The sequence below is a fragment of the Coregonus lavaretus genome (assembly GCF_964263955.1).
Source record: "Coregonus lavaretus genome assembly, contig: HAP1_SCAFFOLD_6427, whole genome shotgun sequence".
In the NCBI taxonomy this organism is placed as follows: Eukaryota; Metazoa; Chordata; class Actinopteri; order Salmoniformes; family Salmonidae; genus Coregonus; species Coregonus lavaretus.
The window spans coordinates 17,501-32,878 of NW_028160819.1; the positions used below are offsets into that span (position 1 = coordinate 17,501).

General features: G+C 46.7%; 2 protein-coding genes across 2 annotated transcripts in view; both read right to left on the reverse strand.

Moving 5' to 3' along the window:
• Positions 1 to 847, reverse strand: part of LOC311121413 (adhesion G protein-coupled receptor E5-like) — a 13,617-nt gene extending 12,770 nt beyond the window's left edge. The window contains exon 1 of the mRNA XM_084195907.1: positions 717 to 847. The gene's annotated coding sequence lies outside the window, so the exon portion shown is untranslated. The remainder of the gene's footprint in view (positions 1 to 716) is intronic.
• A 10,911-nt stretch (positions 848 to 11,758) lies between these two features.
• Positions 11,759 to 14,532, reverse strand: LOC311121414 (adhesion G protein-coupled receptor E5-like). Its single transcript, XM_084195908.1, has 3 exons — positions 14,364 to 14,532; positions 14,164 to 14,265; positions 11,759 to 13,980 (listed from the first exon to the last, which is right to left on the reverse strand). The coding sequence occupies exons 1-3, from the start codon at positions 14,487 to 14,489 to the stop codon at positions 13,939 to 13,941; spliced, it is 270 nt and encodes an 89-aa protein (XP_084052034.1). The 5' UTR covers positions 14,490 to 14,532; the 3' UTR covers positions 11,759 to 13,938.
• Between the last annotated feature and the right edge of the window lie 846 nt (positions 14,533 to 15,378).

The window sequence follows — 15,378 nt, forward strand, 5'->3', positions numbered from 1 at the left end:
GTAATATAAGCCCCACACTCAGATCAGTTTACATAGTCCCTTACTGATCATCATTATCCAGGCTTACACAGTAAAACTGAACCTAGACCTGTCCTTATGGGGCGGTTTGTAGTACCACAGCAGTAACCTCTGTTTGGGGAAGTAGCATTGGGATCAGTGAGGGTGGTGACTTCTCTAACAGTCTAGATCAGGGGTGTCAAACTCATTTTGCCAAGCGGGCCGCATTCGGCCTTCAACGAAGTCCGGAGGGCCGCACTTAAATTTAAGAATTGAATTTGGATGACAGTTAAACAACTGGACAGATTAGAAATAACATACATGTAGGTCCATTATCATTTCTATACTGTTATGGTTTAATTTGAATCATTTCAATGTTGATTGAGATTGTTTAATGGGTCGTATGTTTGACTCCCCTGGTCTAGACAGTCTTGTGGTCCTGTGGGGCTCAGTTGGTAGAGCATTGCCAAGGGTTGTGGGTTCGATTCGCGCTGGGGCCACGCTTATGAAAATGTATCCACTCCCTTGCTGTAAGTCTCTTTTGAATAAAAGCGTCTGCTAGATGGCATATGTTATGTTATGTTAGATATAGACGTAACGGAAGACTGTTAAAATAGGAACCCTGTTCTTGTTCCTCTTCTAAGACAGACAAAGTTATCGTACCTTAGTGTACCATATCGTGGGAAGCAGTGCATCATGGTACCAGATTCTGCCCTCACCTGAGCACCTAACCTGTTTGTTGCCATAGTTACTGTGTCCAGGGTGGCAGAGACAACTGTAGCTTCCTTTCTGGTTCTCACAGGTCCCGTTCACTCCACAGATACCAGCGGTTACATTACACTCATCTATGTCTGAGGGAGAGAGAGAGAGGGGGAGGGGAGAGAGAAAGGGGGAGGGGAGAGAGAGAGGGGGAGGGGAGACAGAGAGGGGGAGGGGAGAGAGAGAGAGAGAGAGAGAGGGTGGGGCACTTCCACAGGGTGGGGCACCGGCTGTACACTCATCTGCATTAACACATATGACCTCTAAGTTCCCCAGTTGAGCGAAATGAAGACCTGTGAGGAGAGAGGGAGGAGAGGGAGAGAGGGAGGAGAGAGAGAGAGAGAGAGAGAGAGAGAGAGAGAGAGAGAGAGAGAGAGAGAGAGAGAGAGAGAGAGAGAGAGAGTGAGAAAAAGAGGGAAAGAGAGAGAGAGAGAGAGAGAGTGAGAGTTATTCAACCAGACAACCACTTTAAGCTTAGGTTATTTTAAGACATTGTGTATATCCCAAATGACACCATATTCCCTATATAGTGCACCATTAGTCAAAAGTAGTGCACTAAAGGGAATAGGGTGCAATTTGGGAAGCATGCAACATATCAGTTTGTGATGGCTATGGGATATAGGTCATTTGGAAGCTCAGTATTATTTTGAGTTAAATAATAATATTGGAATCTATGTTAATACATTTACATACTATGCTGATGAATTTATGAATATAATTCCATTAATTATTAGGGTAATATTCTGATATTCTGTATTTTAGGGAGATAATATCACCTCTCTGGTTAATAAAGTATTAACCCCCTTTGATGTCTTCATTTTATTGTGCTACAAAGTGGGATTAAAATGGATGTAATAATTTTTTTTCCCAACAATCTACACAATATGCTCTGTAATATCAAAGTGGAAGAAAAAGTATATGTTTTTTAAAAGATTAAAGAAAAAAACATACTAATATACATTGATTAGATAAGTATTCACCCCCCTGAGTCAATACATGTTAGAAACACATTTGGCAGCGATTACAGCTGTGAGTCTTCTTGGGTAAATCTCTAATAGTTTTTTTTGCAGTAGTACTTTAGCACCTTGTTGCATACAGGATGTATGTTTTGGATAAAGGGGACTTCCATTAGCTCAATGTAATGCAAAGGAATTGGAGTCATGAATAATGATTAGCTTGCAGGGGGCTGTTTTATTATTATTATTATTATTATTATTATTATTATTAGTAGTAGTAGTAGTAGTAGTAGTAGTAGTAGTAGCAGTAGTAGCAGTAGCAGTAGTAGTAGTAGTAGTAGTAGTAGTAGTAGTAGTAGTAGTAGTAGAAGTAGCCGTGGTAGTAGTAGTAGTAGTAGTAGTAGTAGTAGTAGTAGTAGTAGTAGTAGTAGTAGTAGCAGTAGTAGTAGTAGTAGTAGTAGTAGTAGCAGTAGTAGTAGTAGTAGTAGTAGTAGTAGTGGTATTAGTAGTAGTAGTAGTAGTAGTAGTAGTAGTAGTAGTAGTAGTAGTGGTGGTAGTAGTAGTAGTAGTGGTAGTAGTGGTTGTAGTAGTAGTAGTAGTGGTAGTGGTAGTAGTAGTAGTAGTAGTAGTGGTAGTAGTAGTAGTAGCAGTAGTAGTAGTAGTAGTAGTAGTAGTAGTAGTAGTAGTAGTAGTAGTAGTAGTAGTAGTTAACCTGGATTCAGAGGTAGAAGTAACATAGTAAATGTAAATCCTGGACACTCTATTTAGTATGATATGTTACGTTTCGTAAGGTATGTATTAATTTGTGAATCTCCATCATCAATTTTGTATAATATGTTACATAACACAATTTGTATGATATGTTATGAATTGCTATTTGTACTATGTTATGTAAAGTCTATGAGACCATAGAGATATTATAGCTAGGTTACTAAACGGAAGTATAGAAGAGAAGACAGAGATATTATAGCTAGGTTACTAAACTGAAGTATAGGAGAGAAGACAGAGATATTATAGCTAGGTTACTAAACTGAAGTATAGGAGAGAAGACAGAGATATTATAGCTAGGTTACTAAACTGAAGTATAAGAGAGAAGACAGAGATATTATAGCTAGGTTACTAAACTGAAGTATAGGAGAGAAGACAGAGATATTATAGCTAGGTTACTAAACTGAAGTATAGGAGAGAAGACAGAGATATTATAGCTAGGTTACTAAACTGAAGTATAGGAGAGAAGACAGAGATATTATAGCTAGGTTACTAAACTGAAGTATAGGAGAGAAGACAGAGATATTATAGCTAGGTTACTAAACTGAAGTATAGGAGAGAAGACAGGGATATTATAGCTAGGTTACTAAACGTAAAGGGGAATTTCACTCAAAATATATATTTTGGTATTTGTTTCATTTTGTTTTACATGTCTGCAGCCAAGTTGTCAAGATATTGACTTTTAAGAAGAAAAGTGTCTCCAGCCACATCATCATGATAATGCATGCATATCATTGAACACAGAATGAGTCCATACAACTTATTATGTGATTTTTGAAAGCACATTTTTACTCCTGAACTTCTGTAGGCTTGACATAACAAAGGTGTTGAATACTTATTGCCTCAAGACGTTTCAGCTTTTCATTTCTTTCATTTTTTTATGTTCTACAAACAAAATTCCACTTTGACATTATGGGGTATTGTGTGTAGATCAGTGACACAAAATCTAAATGTAATCCATTTTTAATTCAGGCTGTAACACAACAACATGTGGAAAAATTCAAGGGGTGTGAATACTTTCTGAAGGCACTGTATGTCTTTACAAAAAGCTGTATTGGTCTTCTACCAACTTCGTTTCCTGTGGTTGGTGTGTGAGTGTGTGTGTGTGTGTGCGTGTGTGTGTGCGTGTGTGTGTGCTTGCGTATGTGTGTGAGGTTGAGATCATGACTGAAAGATTTCGGTTAGACATCAGGCCTCACACACACTGAGGATCTTTATGATAAACACACAAACACACACACACACACATACACACACACACACACCTCCCGAGACATAGATGTAGATTAAGGCAGCCCCCCTCACCTCTTTGATTCATAGGGGTTGAGTTAAACACCGAAGACACATTTCGGTTGAATGCATTCAGTTCTACAACTGACTACACTCATAGAAAAAAAGGTGCTATCTAGAACAAAAAAAGGGTTCTTCAACTGTCCCCATAGGAAAACCCCCCACCTCTCTCGCGCTCTCTCTCGCTCTCTCTCTCTCTCTCTCGCTCCCCCTCTTCTCTCTCGCTCGCTCTCTCTCTCTCCCCCTCCCCCTCTTCTCTCTCGCTCTCTCTCCCCCCTCCCCCTCTCTCTCGCTCTCCCCACTCTCTCTCTCTGTCTCTCTCCCTCTCACCCCCTTCTCTCTCTGTCTCTCCACCCACCCTCCCTCTCTCTCTCTCTCTCTCTCTCTCTCTCTGTGTTCAGTCTCTAGGCTAAGAAGTAGAGAGGAGAAGTAGAGAAATCTGTACTCATATCAGACCTGTGTTCAAATACTATTTTAAATATTTCAGGTCCTTTCATTTCTAGCCTGTCTGAAGTGCCATATGGGCAGGGTTTGTACTTTAGCCACTATTCTATTGGTTAAATTATGCTAGGCAAGCTCAATCAAGCCCAGATTAACTATTTGCAATGATATCGAGTAGTATCTGAATCCAGGTCTGACTCATTGAGGGACTCTGCAGAAAGCCAACTAGTGTCAATGCTGCCACTGTGTTGCTTCCTGGAAACAGTGACATTCTGACAACAATAAATAACAAAACTATCATACCCTGAACATAGTATTACATCCATAAGTACCTGAACTAACCTTAAGTACAGTAACACATAACGTAACATACTAACTTATAGCATAACATAACATAGTACCTAATGTATATTAAGATATTATCGTAACTTAACTGAAAGGCCCAGTGCCTCAAAAATGAGATGTCCCTTTGTTTCATATCTACAATGAGTATACAAAACATTAAGAACACCTGTTCTTTCCATGACATAGACTGACCACGTGAATCCAGGTTAAAGCTATGATCCCTTATAGATGTCACTTGTTAAATCCACTTCAATCAGTGTAGATGAAGGGGAGGAGACAGGTTAAAGCAGGATTTTCAAGCCTTGAGAGAATTGAGACATTGTGATTGTGTATGTGCGCCATTCAGAGGGTGAATGGTAGTAGTGGAAAGAGTACCCAATTGTCAGAGTAAAAGTAAAGATACCTTAATAGAAAATGACTTAAATAAAATTGAATGTCACCCAGTAAAATACAACTTGAGTAACAGTCTAAATATACTTAAGTTTAAAAAGAAAATGTAATTGCTAAAATATACTTAAAGTATGTATCAAAAGTAAAATTATAAATATTTTCAAATTTCTTATATTAAGTAAACCAGACGGCACGATAAAACTAAAATTACGGATAGCCAGGCTATTTAAAAAAAAACATTTTGACCATTTTGATTGAAAACAATAATAATTTGATATTGAGATAGAAACCTTAAACAAAACTCATTATAACATAAAACAACATACCAAAGCACAACATAACACATGCTGACCTCTCAGAACTGCCAAACTGTCCATACACACTAAAACAGTCTATACACACTAAAACTGCAAAGTTGTCATCAAGGCAAAGGGTGGCTACTTTGAAGAATCTCAAATATAAAATATATTTTGATTTGTTTGACACTTTTTTGGTTACTACATGATTCCATATGTGTTATTTCATAGTTTTGATGTCTTCACTATTATTCTACAATGTAGAAAATAGTAAAAATAAACAAAAACCCTTGAATGAGTAGGTGTGTCCAAACTTTTGACTGGTACTGTAGAGTTGTAACATTCACACTATATCCATGGTTGGGTGGTAACATTCACACTATATCCATGGTTTGGTGGTAACATTCACACTATATCCATGGTTTGGTGGTAACATTCACACTATATCCATGGTTTGGTGGTAACATTCACACTATATCCTTGGTTGGGTTGTAACATTCACACTATATCTATGGTTTGTGGTAACATTCACACTATATCCATGGTTTGGTTGGAACATTCACACTATATCCATGGTTGGGTGGTAACATTCACACTATATCCATGGTTTGGTTGTAACATTCACACTATATCCATGGTTGGGTGGTAACATTCACACTATATCCATGGTTTGGTTGGAACATTCACACTATATCCATGGTTTGTACGCGGTTGGAGTATTCTGTAGCCATTAAACTTTAACTGACAATGAATTATGAAATACCACCTCTCTCTCTATTTGTCACTCTCTCTCTCTCTCACACACACACACACACACACACACACACACACACACACACACACACACACACACACACACACACACACACACACACACACACACACACACACACACACACAAACACACAAACACACAACTAGTCAAGGTTAGACTCACCCAGAATAAGTAGAACAGTTCTGGACTCCATCTCAAAGACAGACTGATATTATATCCACACCAGACAACTAGTAGGATCCAAATAAAACTAGCCCTGTCAGAACAATCAGTCTGAGATTAAATCTGTTTTACAGTTTAATTCAGATTGAAGAAAATCCCAGGTTAAGACTGTTTTTATTCCGTATGATTCGTGGTGATAGAATGAACAGAATAAAATATATATATATGTCCTCTCTTTTGGCGAGACAAGTCTCTGTGTGCCACAAGGGGTTAGAAAAACAACTACTTTGCTCTCCGCTCTCTCTTTCTCTTCCTGTTGGAGCCCGCCCCTTTCTCTCTGTTTCACACTTCCTCCCTCTCTCTCTCTCTCTCTCTCTCTCTCTCTCTCTCTCTCTCTCTCTCTCTCTCTCTCTCTCTCTCTCTCTCTCTCTCTCTCTCTCTCTCTCTCTCTCTCTCTCTCTCTCTCTCCTTCTGATCTTTCTCTTTCCCTCTCTCTTTCTCTCCACATCTTCTGTTAGTGTATCCTTTTCCCTTCGTTTACCCCTTGTCTCGGTCTAGTTCCCTCTCTTATTCTTGACATGGAAATTAGGTTCTCATTCACTGCTCAGTTCTCTCTCAAGGTTGACTTCTCTGAATAGCTTCTGAAACCAAGCCCAGTGTCACAGTTGAGTGTAGAAGTGGTGTGGAATCAAGCGCAGCTAGTACTCCGGAGACGACGACCGCCGAAGCCTGCCCGAACAAGGAGAAGGAGCAGCCTCGGCCGAAACCGTGACAGTACCCCCCCCTTGACGCGCGGCTCCAGCCGTGCGCCGACCCCGGCCTCGAGGACGACCAGGAAGACGCGGAGCAGGGCGCGTGGGATGACCACGATGGAACTCGGTCAGAAGAGACGGGTCTAGGATGTCCCTCCTCGGCACCCAGCACCGCTCCTCCGGGCCGTACCCCTCCCACTCCACGAGATATTGGAGACCCCCCATCCGGCGTCTCGAATCTAGGATGGACCGAACAGTGTACGCCGGAGCCCCCTCGATGTCCAGCGGGGGCGGAGGAGTCTCTTCTATCTCATAGTCCTGGAGTGGACCAGCTACCACCGGCCTGAGGAGAGACACATGGAACGAGGGGTTAATATTCTTGTAATCAATTGGCAGTTGTAACCTGTAACACACCTCGTTCAATCTCCTCAGGACTTTAAAAGGCCCCACAAACCGCCGACCCAGCTTCCGGCAGGGCAGGCGGAGGGGCAGGTTTCTGGTCGAGAGCCAGACTCGATCTCCTGGTGCGTACACTGGCCCCTCACTGCGGTGGAGATCGGCGCTCGTCTTATGTCGACGGATGGCTCGCTGCAGATGGATGTGTGCAGCGTTCCACGTCTCCTCCGAGCGCCGCACCCACTCATCCACCGCAGGGGCCTCGATCTGGCTCTGATGCCAAGGTGCCAGAGCCGGCTGGTACCCTAACACACACTGGAAAGGAGTTAGTTTAGTGGAGGAGTGGCGGAGAGAGTTCTGTGCCATCTCGGCCCAGGGAACATACCTCGCCCACTCCTCCGGCCGGCCCTGGCAATACGACCTCAGAAACCTACCCACATCCTGGTTGACACGTTTGACCTGCCCATTACTCTCCGGGTGGTAACCCGAGGTAAGGCTCACCGAAACCCCCAAACGCTCCATAAACGCTCTCCAGACTCTGGAGGTAAACTGGGGGCCTCGATCAGACACTATATCCTCGGGTACCCCGTAATGCCGGAAGACGTGAGTGAATAGAGCCTCAGCGGTCTGTAGGGCAGTAGGAAGACCCGGCATGGGAAGGAGACGACAGGCCTTCGAGAACCGATCCACAACGACCAGGATGGTGGTATTCCCCTGTGAGGGGGGAAGGTCTGTAACAAAATCCACCGAGAGGTGAGACCAGGGTCGTTGTGGAACGGGCAGGGGTTGTAACTTACCCCTGGGCAAGTGTCTGGGCGCCTTACACTGGGCACACACCGAGCAGGAGGAGACATAAATCCTCACATCCCTGGCTAACGTTGGCCACCAGTACTTTGTGCTAAGGCAGTGCACTGTCCGGCCAATAACTGGATGCCCAGAGGAGGGTGACGTGTGAGCCCAATAAATGAGTCGATCCCGGACCTCGAGCGGGACGTACGTCCGACCCACCGGACACTGTGGAGGGCTAGGGTCGGTGCGTAACGCCCGCTCGATCTCCGTATCGACCTCCCACACCACCGGTGCCACCAGACAAGACTCAGGTAGTATGGGAGTGGACTCAACGGACCTCTCCTCTGTGTCATACCGCCGAGACAGGGTGTCTGCCTTCCCGTTCTGGGACCCAGGGATGTAAGTGATCTTAAATACGAACCGGGCTAGAAACATAGTCCACCGAGCCTGGCGAGGATTTAGTCTCCTAGCTGCCCGAATGTATTACAGGTTACGGTGGTCAGTCAAAATGAGAAAAGGGTGTTGAGCCCCCTCAAGCCAATACCTCCACACCTTTAGGGCCTGTACCACGGCTAACAGCTCCCTGTCCCCTACGTCATAATTTCGCTCCGCCGGACTGAGCTTTTTGGAGTAAAAAGCACAGGGGCGGAGTTTAGGTGGTGAGCCGGACCATTGCGAGAGAACGGCCCCGATACCGGCTTCTGACGCGTCCACCTCCACTTGGAATGGTAAAGCGGGATCCGGATGCGCCAGCACCGGAGCCGAAGTAAACAGGTCCTTCAGTCTCCCAAAAGCCCTGTTCGCCTCAGCTGACCACCGTAAGCGCACCGGACCCCCCTTCAGAAGGGACGTTATGGGAGCTGCCACCTGTCCAAAACCCCGGATAAACCTCCGGTAGTAATTCGCAAAGCCCAAGAACTGCTGCACCTCTTTCACTGTGGTTGGGGTTTGCCAATTACGCACGGCTGACACACGGTCAACCTCCATCTTCACCCCTGACGCGGACAACTGATAACCCAAAAAGGAGACCGACTCCTGGAAGAACAGACATTTCTCTGCCTTGACATACAGGTCATGCTCCAACAGCCTCCTCAACACTCGGCGCACCAGGGCTACATGCTCGGCTCGGGTAGAACTGTACACTAGAATATCGTCTATGTACACGACCACTCCCTGCCCCTGCATGTCCCGGAAGATCTCATCCACAAAGGATTGGAAGACTGATGGAGCATTCATTAACCCGTATGGCATGACGAGATACTCGTAATGACCCGAGGTAGAAACTAAATGCTGTCTTCCATTCATCGCCCTCTCTAATGCGCACCAAGTTGTATGCGCTCCTGAGGTCCAATTTTGTGAAGAACCGTGCCCCGTGTAATGACTCCGTCATAGTCGCAATCAGAGGGAGTGGATAACTTTATTTCACAGTAATCAAATTGAGACCGCGGTAATCGATACACGGGCGCAAACCTCCATCTTTTTTCTTCACAAAAAAGAAGCTAGAGGACGCAGGGGAAGTGGAGGGCCGTATGTATCCCTGTCTCAGAGACTCGGCAATGTATGTCTCCATTGCCCTCTTCTCCTCTTGTGACAAAGGATACACATGGCTCTGTGGGAGCGCAGCTCCTGCCTGGAGGTCTATCGCACAATCCCCCCGTCTATGAGGTGGCAATCGCGCCGCCCTCGCCTTGCTAAACACGAGTGCTAAATCCTCATACTCGGGGGGAACATGCATTGCGGGCATTTGGTTTGGACTCTCCACCGAGGTCGCCCCTACGGAAACACCCAGACATAGCCCCACACACTGGGCAGACCACCCCTTAAGAGCCTTCTCTCGCCACGAAATGGTAGGATCGTGGGTAATCAACCAGGGAAGCCCCAGCACCACCGGATACGCAGGAGAGTCAATCAGGTATAGCTGAATCGTCTCCTCATGACCCCCCTGCGTCTCCATCCTAAGTGGCACTGTGACCTCCCTAATCAACCCGGATCCTAACAGATGGCTATCTAGGGCATGTACAGGGAAGGGATTATTAACCGGTAGGAGAGGGATCCCTAACTCTATACAAAATTTACGATCTACAAAATTCACAGCTGCGCCTGAATCTACTAGCGCCTTATGCTGGGAACGAGGTGCAACCTGTGGAAAACAAACAGGTATGGTTATGTGCACGACAGAATGCTCTGGGTAAGTGGGGCGCCTACTCACCTGGGAGGACTCCCCAATGTGTGGCCTGCTGTCTCGTACTCCAGGAGACCCTCCCCAGCACCTAGCCGTGGTGTGCCCTCCACGGCCACAGTTGGTGCAGGGGACGGCCCCCCTCGGGCTCCTTCTCCTCCGTTCTCTAGCACCAGCACCCCCGAGCTCCATAGGACTCGGCTCGGAGGTGCTGGAGGGTGGAATGGGTGACCCCCACCCAGGACGTCCGCGGGTTGCGAGCAGGGTGTCTAGCCGAATGGCCATGTCAACCAATTGGTCAAACGAAAGAGTGGTGTCCCTGCACGCCAACTCTCAACGGACGTCCTCCCTGAGGCTGCAGCGGAAGTGATCTATGAGGGCCCGCTCATTCCACCCTGCATCTGCCGCTAGAGTCCGGAACTCCAGTGCAAACTCTTGAGCGCTCCTCATCCCCTGTCGAAGAATAGACGCTCCCCCGCCGCCTTCCCCTCAGGTGGATGGTCGAATACAGCCCTAAAGCGGTGGGAGAACTCCGCATAGGTGATTGTTGCGGCGTCTATCCTCCTCCATTCGGCGTTGGCCCACTCCAACGCCTTGCCGGTGAGACAGGAGATGAGGGCGGAAACGCTCTCGTGTCCCGAGGGCACCGGGTGTACGGTGGCGAGGTAGAGTTCGATTTGCAACAGGAAACCCTGACACCCGGCGCCGTCGTACGCCCTCGGGAGCGAGAGCCGAATCCCACTGGGTTCCGGAAGTTGGACAGGTGGACTGACCGATGGTGATGGTATGGTAGGTGGGGGCGTGGGTACCCCGCTGGCCTCCCATCGATGGAGGGTGTTCATCACCCTATCCAGAGCGTGCTCGATCTGGTTGATCCTGTCCTCCTGTCCACGAAGGCGCTCCTCAATAATCTCGGTAGGTGCGGCTGCTCCTGCTGATTCCATAGTAATGGTGTGTAATTCTGTCACAGTTGAGTGTAGAAGTGGTGTGGAATCAAGCGCAGGACACACAGAGGCTTCGTACTGACGTCTTTAGTGAAGACAAAAAGAACAAGCCAAACACGGCTACATACAACCTGGCAGGCAAGCGAACTTTACGCACACCGGTAAAGTACATACAAAGGCACAAAAGTGCAGAGCTCTCTACTACACCGAACAGAGAGACAAAAACGAACTAGCATCCCACAGTGACAACGAACAATTACACACAACACATGACAAAACTCAAGAGAACTTATAGGACGCATAATGAACACTAACAAGGAACAGGTGTAACAAAACAGACAAAACCAATCAAACATCGAAACATAGAACGGTGGCAGCTAGTACTCCGGAGACGACGACCGCCGAAGCCTGCCCGAACAAGGAGAAGGAGCAGCCTCGGCCGAAACCGTGACACCCAGTGGAATATAGAGCTGAGAGAGAAAGAGGAAGATGAGAGGGAAAGAAGGAGTGAACGAGAGAGAGAGAGAGAGAGAGAGCTTAGGTTTTTTTAAGACAATGTGTATATCCCAAATGACACCATATTCCCTATGTAGTGCACCAATAGTGTAAAGTAGTGCACTAAAGGGAATAGGGTGCCATTTGGGAAGCATGCAACATATCAATATGTGATGGCTATGGGATATAGGCCTACTAGAAATACCAAGCCTGTTATTGGTCCAGCATGTATTCTTTCTGATGTCACAGTGTAACGTGTTCCAACAGGAGGGAGCCTATCAACAAAACCCTGTGGGATTGTTACTATTCTACTGATCTAAATGTTGCTCCCAATACAGGGATCTACTGTATAGAAACAGAAGTAGGACAGAAGACATTAGAGAAGGGATCTCAGGGTGAACACACACTCTCCATGGTCTGAGTAGACCTCAACACATTCAGGTTAGACACAACTAGACATACGCATCCTGGCATCATGGATCTATATGATTCATATCACTGTGTGGGTGTCTTTACAAAAAGCTAGTCCGAGAGGCTTATTGGCCTGGGTGTGTGTGTGTGTGTGTGTGTGTGTGTGTGTGTGTGTGTGTGTGTGTGTTAAGAAGACATCTACAGTAGATTATTTGTAACAATATTTTAATTGTGGCTAAAATTACAGACGTACCGAAACACACCCAGACTCTCTCTCGCTCTTTCTCTCTCGCTCTCTCTCATACTCTCACTCACACACACAAACACACACACTACACAGTAAAGTACAACACTAAGTGCTTACATTCAGAACTTTGTTGATAAAAGGACATGAAAATGGTACGTTCTCAAAAAGTATAAAATACACAACTTGTGAAAGTAAAAGTGCAACAGAATAGAATAAAATACATTGTTTACATCGTTTTAAGACTTTACCTCCATGATCATGGGATTCAAAAAGCAACAAACCGGTCGTCCCACAACTTGTTGTGGTTAAGTCCAGGTCGGGGCAACTCCTCTCAAATTGCTACACTAAATTTTGTTGGCCAGTAATAAATAAAACAAGAGTTTTAAGATGGAGCAATGAGTGACAATCCCGGTTGGAGAATCCGGACTTCCTGTTAATTCCCCCATGATTCAGGGAATCTTCCCACAGGGATTTTAAAAAAAAACCTGTTGATAAATGCTGTATTTGGACAAAAGCATTGCAAGTGTTCACAACAAATCTTCTAATATCTCATTATATACATAGAGGTGGCCATGGTAACACTTTATAAGAACTATCTTGAATAAACCTTTTAACGATGTATACACTATTAACAATTATATTTGGAAACATTTATAAACATTTATAAGAATGTGTAAGCATTAATAGCCTTCCATTCCATAAGAATTTACAACATTTACAATAATTTATAAACATGCACATTCATTTATAAAGGCTTATTCTTAAAAGTTATTAATAAAGTGTTAAAGATAAATACACATTTACAGTATAACACTCCATTTGGTCACAACTAACACATATCTTCACATAATTTTACATTTTTCTAAAAATGTATTTGTATAGAAAAGTGATCATATCTTGTGCTCTTGGTAATAAATATGACTATAAATCTATCACATAAATGGAAAAGAAGAAAGCTTATGTTCATGATTATGGTTTCATCTGTCTATTTGACAAGGTGGTGTAAAATAGTACCTTTCTTTTGTGGCTGTAAAAATGACAAAGAGGATATGGATTGCTATTGGATGACATGAAGATCATATAACTTCTGATTGGATGACATAAAGATCATATGGATTGCTATTGGATGACATGAAGATCATATCATTTCTGAATGGATAACCTAATGCTTGATAAGACAGTGGTTAACATCAAGTTTGGTATGAAGTGTCTAATCAGGGGTGGAACTTAAGGAATTTGGGCACTGGCCAGCCTGGCTAGTGGAGCACAATTTTTACTATCTGGCTGGCTAGTTGGACACATGTTCTACTAACCTGAAAAGTACTATCCTCTGGGTTGTCACTATCTGGCAAGATGCTAAGTCAGACACCCTGCCCATTTCTACAATGTATCTTAACCCTAACCTTAACCACACCGCTAAACCCAAATCTTTGTTTTCAGAAATGTTTACAATATCGACCATTTTGACTTTACAGTTTGGCCATCTAGTGGGAACCTTTGTCATGGCAGGGGGAGTAAAGAAGTGCATTGTGGGGGTTTGGTGACTTCACATCTGCGACTCTCCTGTGTTCTGGGCGCTCCTTGACCCCTACGACAGACAAAGGTCAAAGGGCAGAGGTTAACTTAATGAAAGTGGTGTGTGTGTGTGTGTGTGTGTGTGTGTGTGTGTGTGTGTGTGTGTGTGTGTGTGTGTGTGTGTGTGTGTGTGTGTGTGTGTGTGTGTGTGTGTGTGTGTGTGTGTATGAGTGTGTGTGAGTGTGTGTGTGTGTACCTGGGAGTTGCTGGAGGAAGGATTGGTAGTGCTGACCTCTGAGTATCTCTTCTTCTGTGGTGTGCAGATACAGGACAGGAGCTTGCCATACTCCACTCTCACCTGATGGGGGCAGCAGAGCACAGTGTTACACACACACACAACACACAACACACACACAACACACACACACAACACACACACACACACACACACCTTACCGTTTTGTTCAGTAGGCAGTGCATGATGAACAGCAGAGCTCCCTGTAGAGAGTTGAGGATGGTGAAGAGATATGTCATGACCACTGTCCCCTCCTCTTGGAACTGGAACATTCCAAATATCCACATAGTACCCAACACACACAGCTGGGCTACTGCTGTCACTGTGAACACCCTGGAGAGAGAGAGGAGGGAGGAGGAGGGGAGGGAGGAGGGGGAGGGGGAGGGGGAGGGGGGAGGGGGAGGGGGGAGGAGGGGGGGGGGGGGGGGGGAGGGGGAGGGAGGGGGGGAGGAGAGGGGAGGGGGGAGGGAGAGAGAGGAGCGGGGAGGAGGGGGGAGGGAGGGAGGAGGGGGAGGGGAGGTAGGGAGGAGGGGGGGGGGGAGGGGGGAGGGGGAGGGGGGAGGGATGAGGGGGAGGGGGGAGTAGGGGAGGGGAGGGAGGAGGGGGAGGGGGAGGGAGGGAGGAGGGGGGGGGGAGGGGGAGGGGGAGGGGGGAGGGAGGGGGGGAGGGGGGAGGGGGAGGGGGGAGGGAGAGAGAGGAGCGGGGAGGAGGGGGGAGGGGAGGGAGGGAGGGGGAGGGGAGGAGGGGAGGGGGGAGGGGGAGGGGGGAGGGAGGAGGGGGAGGGGGGAGGGAGAGAGAGGAGCGGGGAGGAGGGGGGAGGGAGGGAGGAGGGGGAGGGGAGGTAGGAGGAGGGGAGGGGGAGGGGAGGGGGGAGGGAGGGGGGAGGGGAGGGGGAGGGAGGAGGGGGAGGGAGGAGGGGGAGGGGAGGGGGAGGGGGGGTTGGGGGGAGGGAGGAGGGAGAGAGAGGAGTGGGGAGGGAGGGGAGGGAGGAGGGGGAGGGGGGAGGGAGGAGGGGGAGGGGGGAGGGAGAGAGAGGAGCGGGGAGGGAGGGAGGAGGGGGAGGGGAGGGAGGAGGGAGAGGGGGGAGGAGGAGGGTGGAGGAGGAGGGAGGGGGGAGGAGAGGGAGGGAGGGAGGAGGGGGAGGGGAGGAGGGGAGGAGGGGAGGGAGGAGGGGGG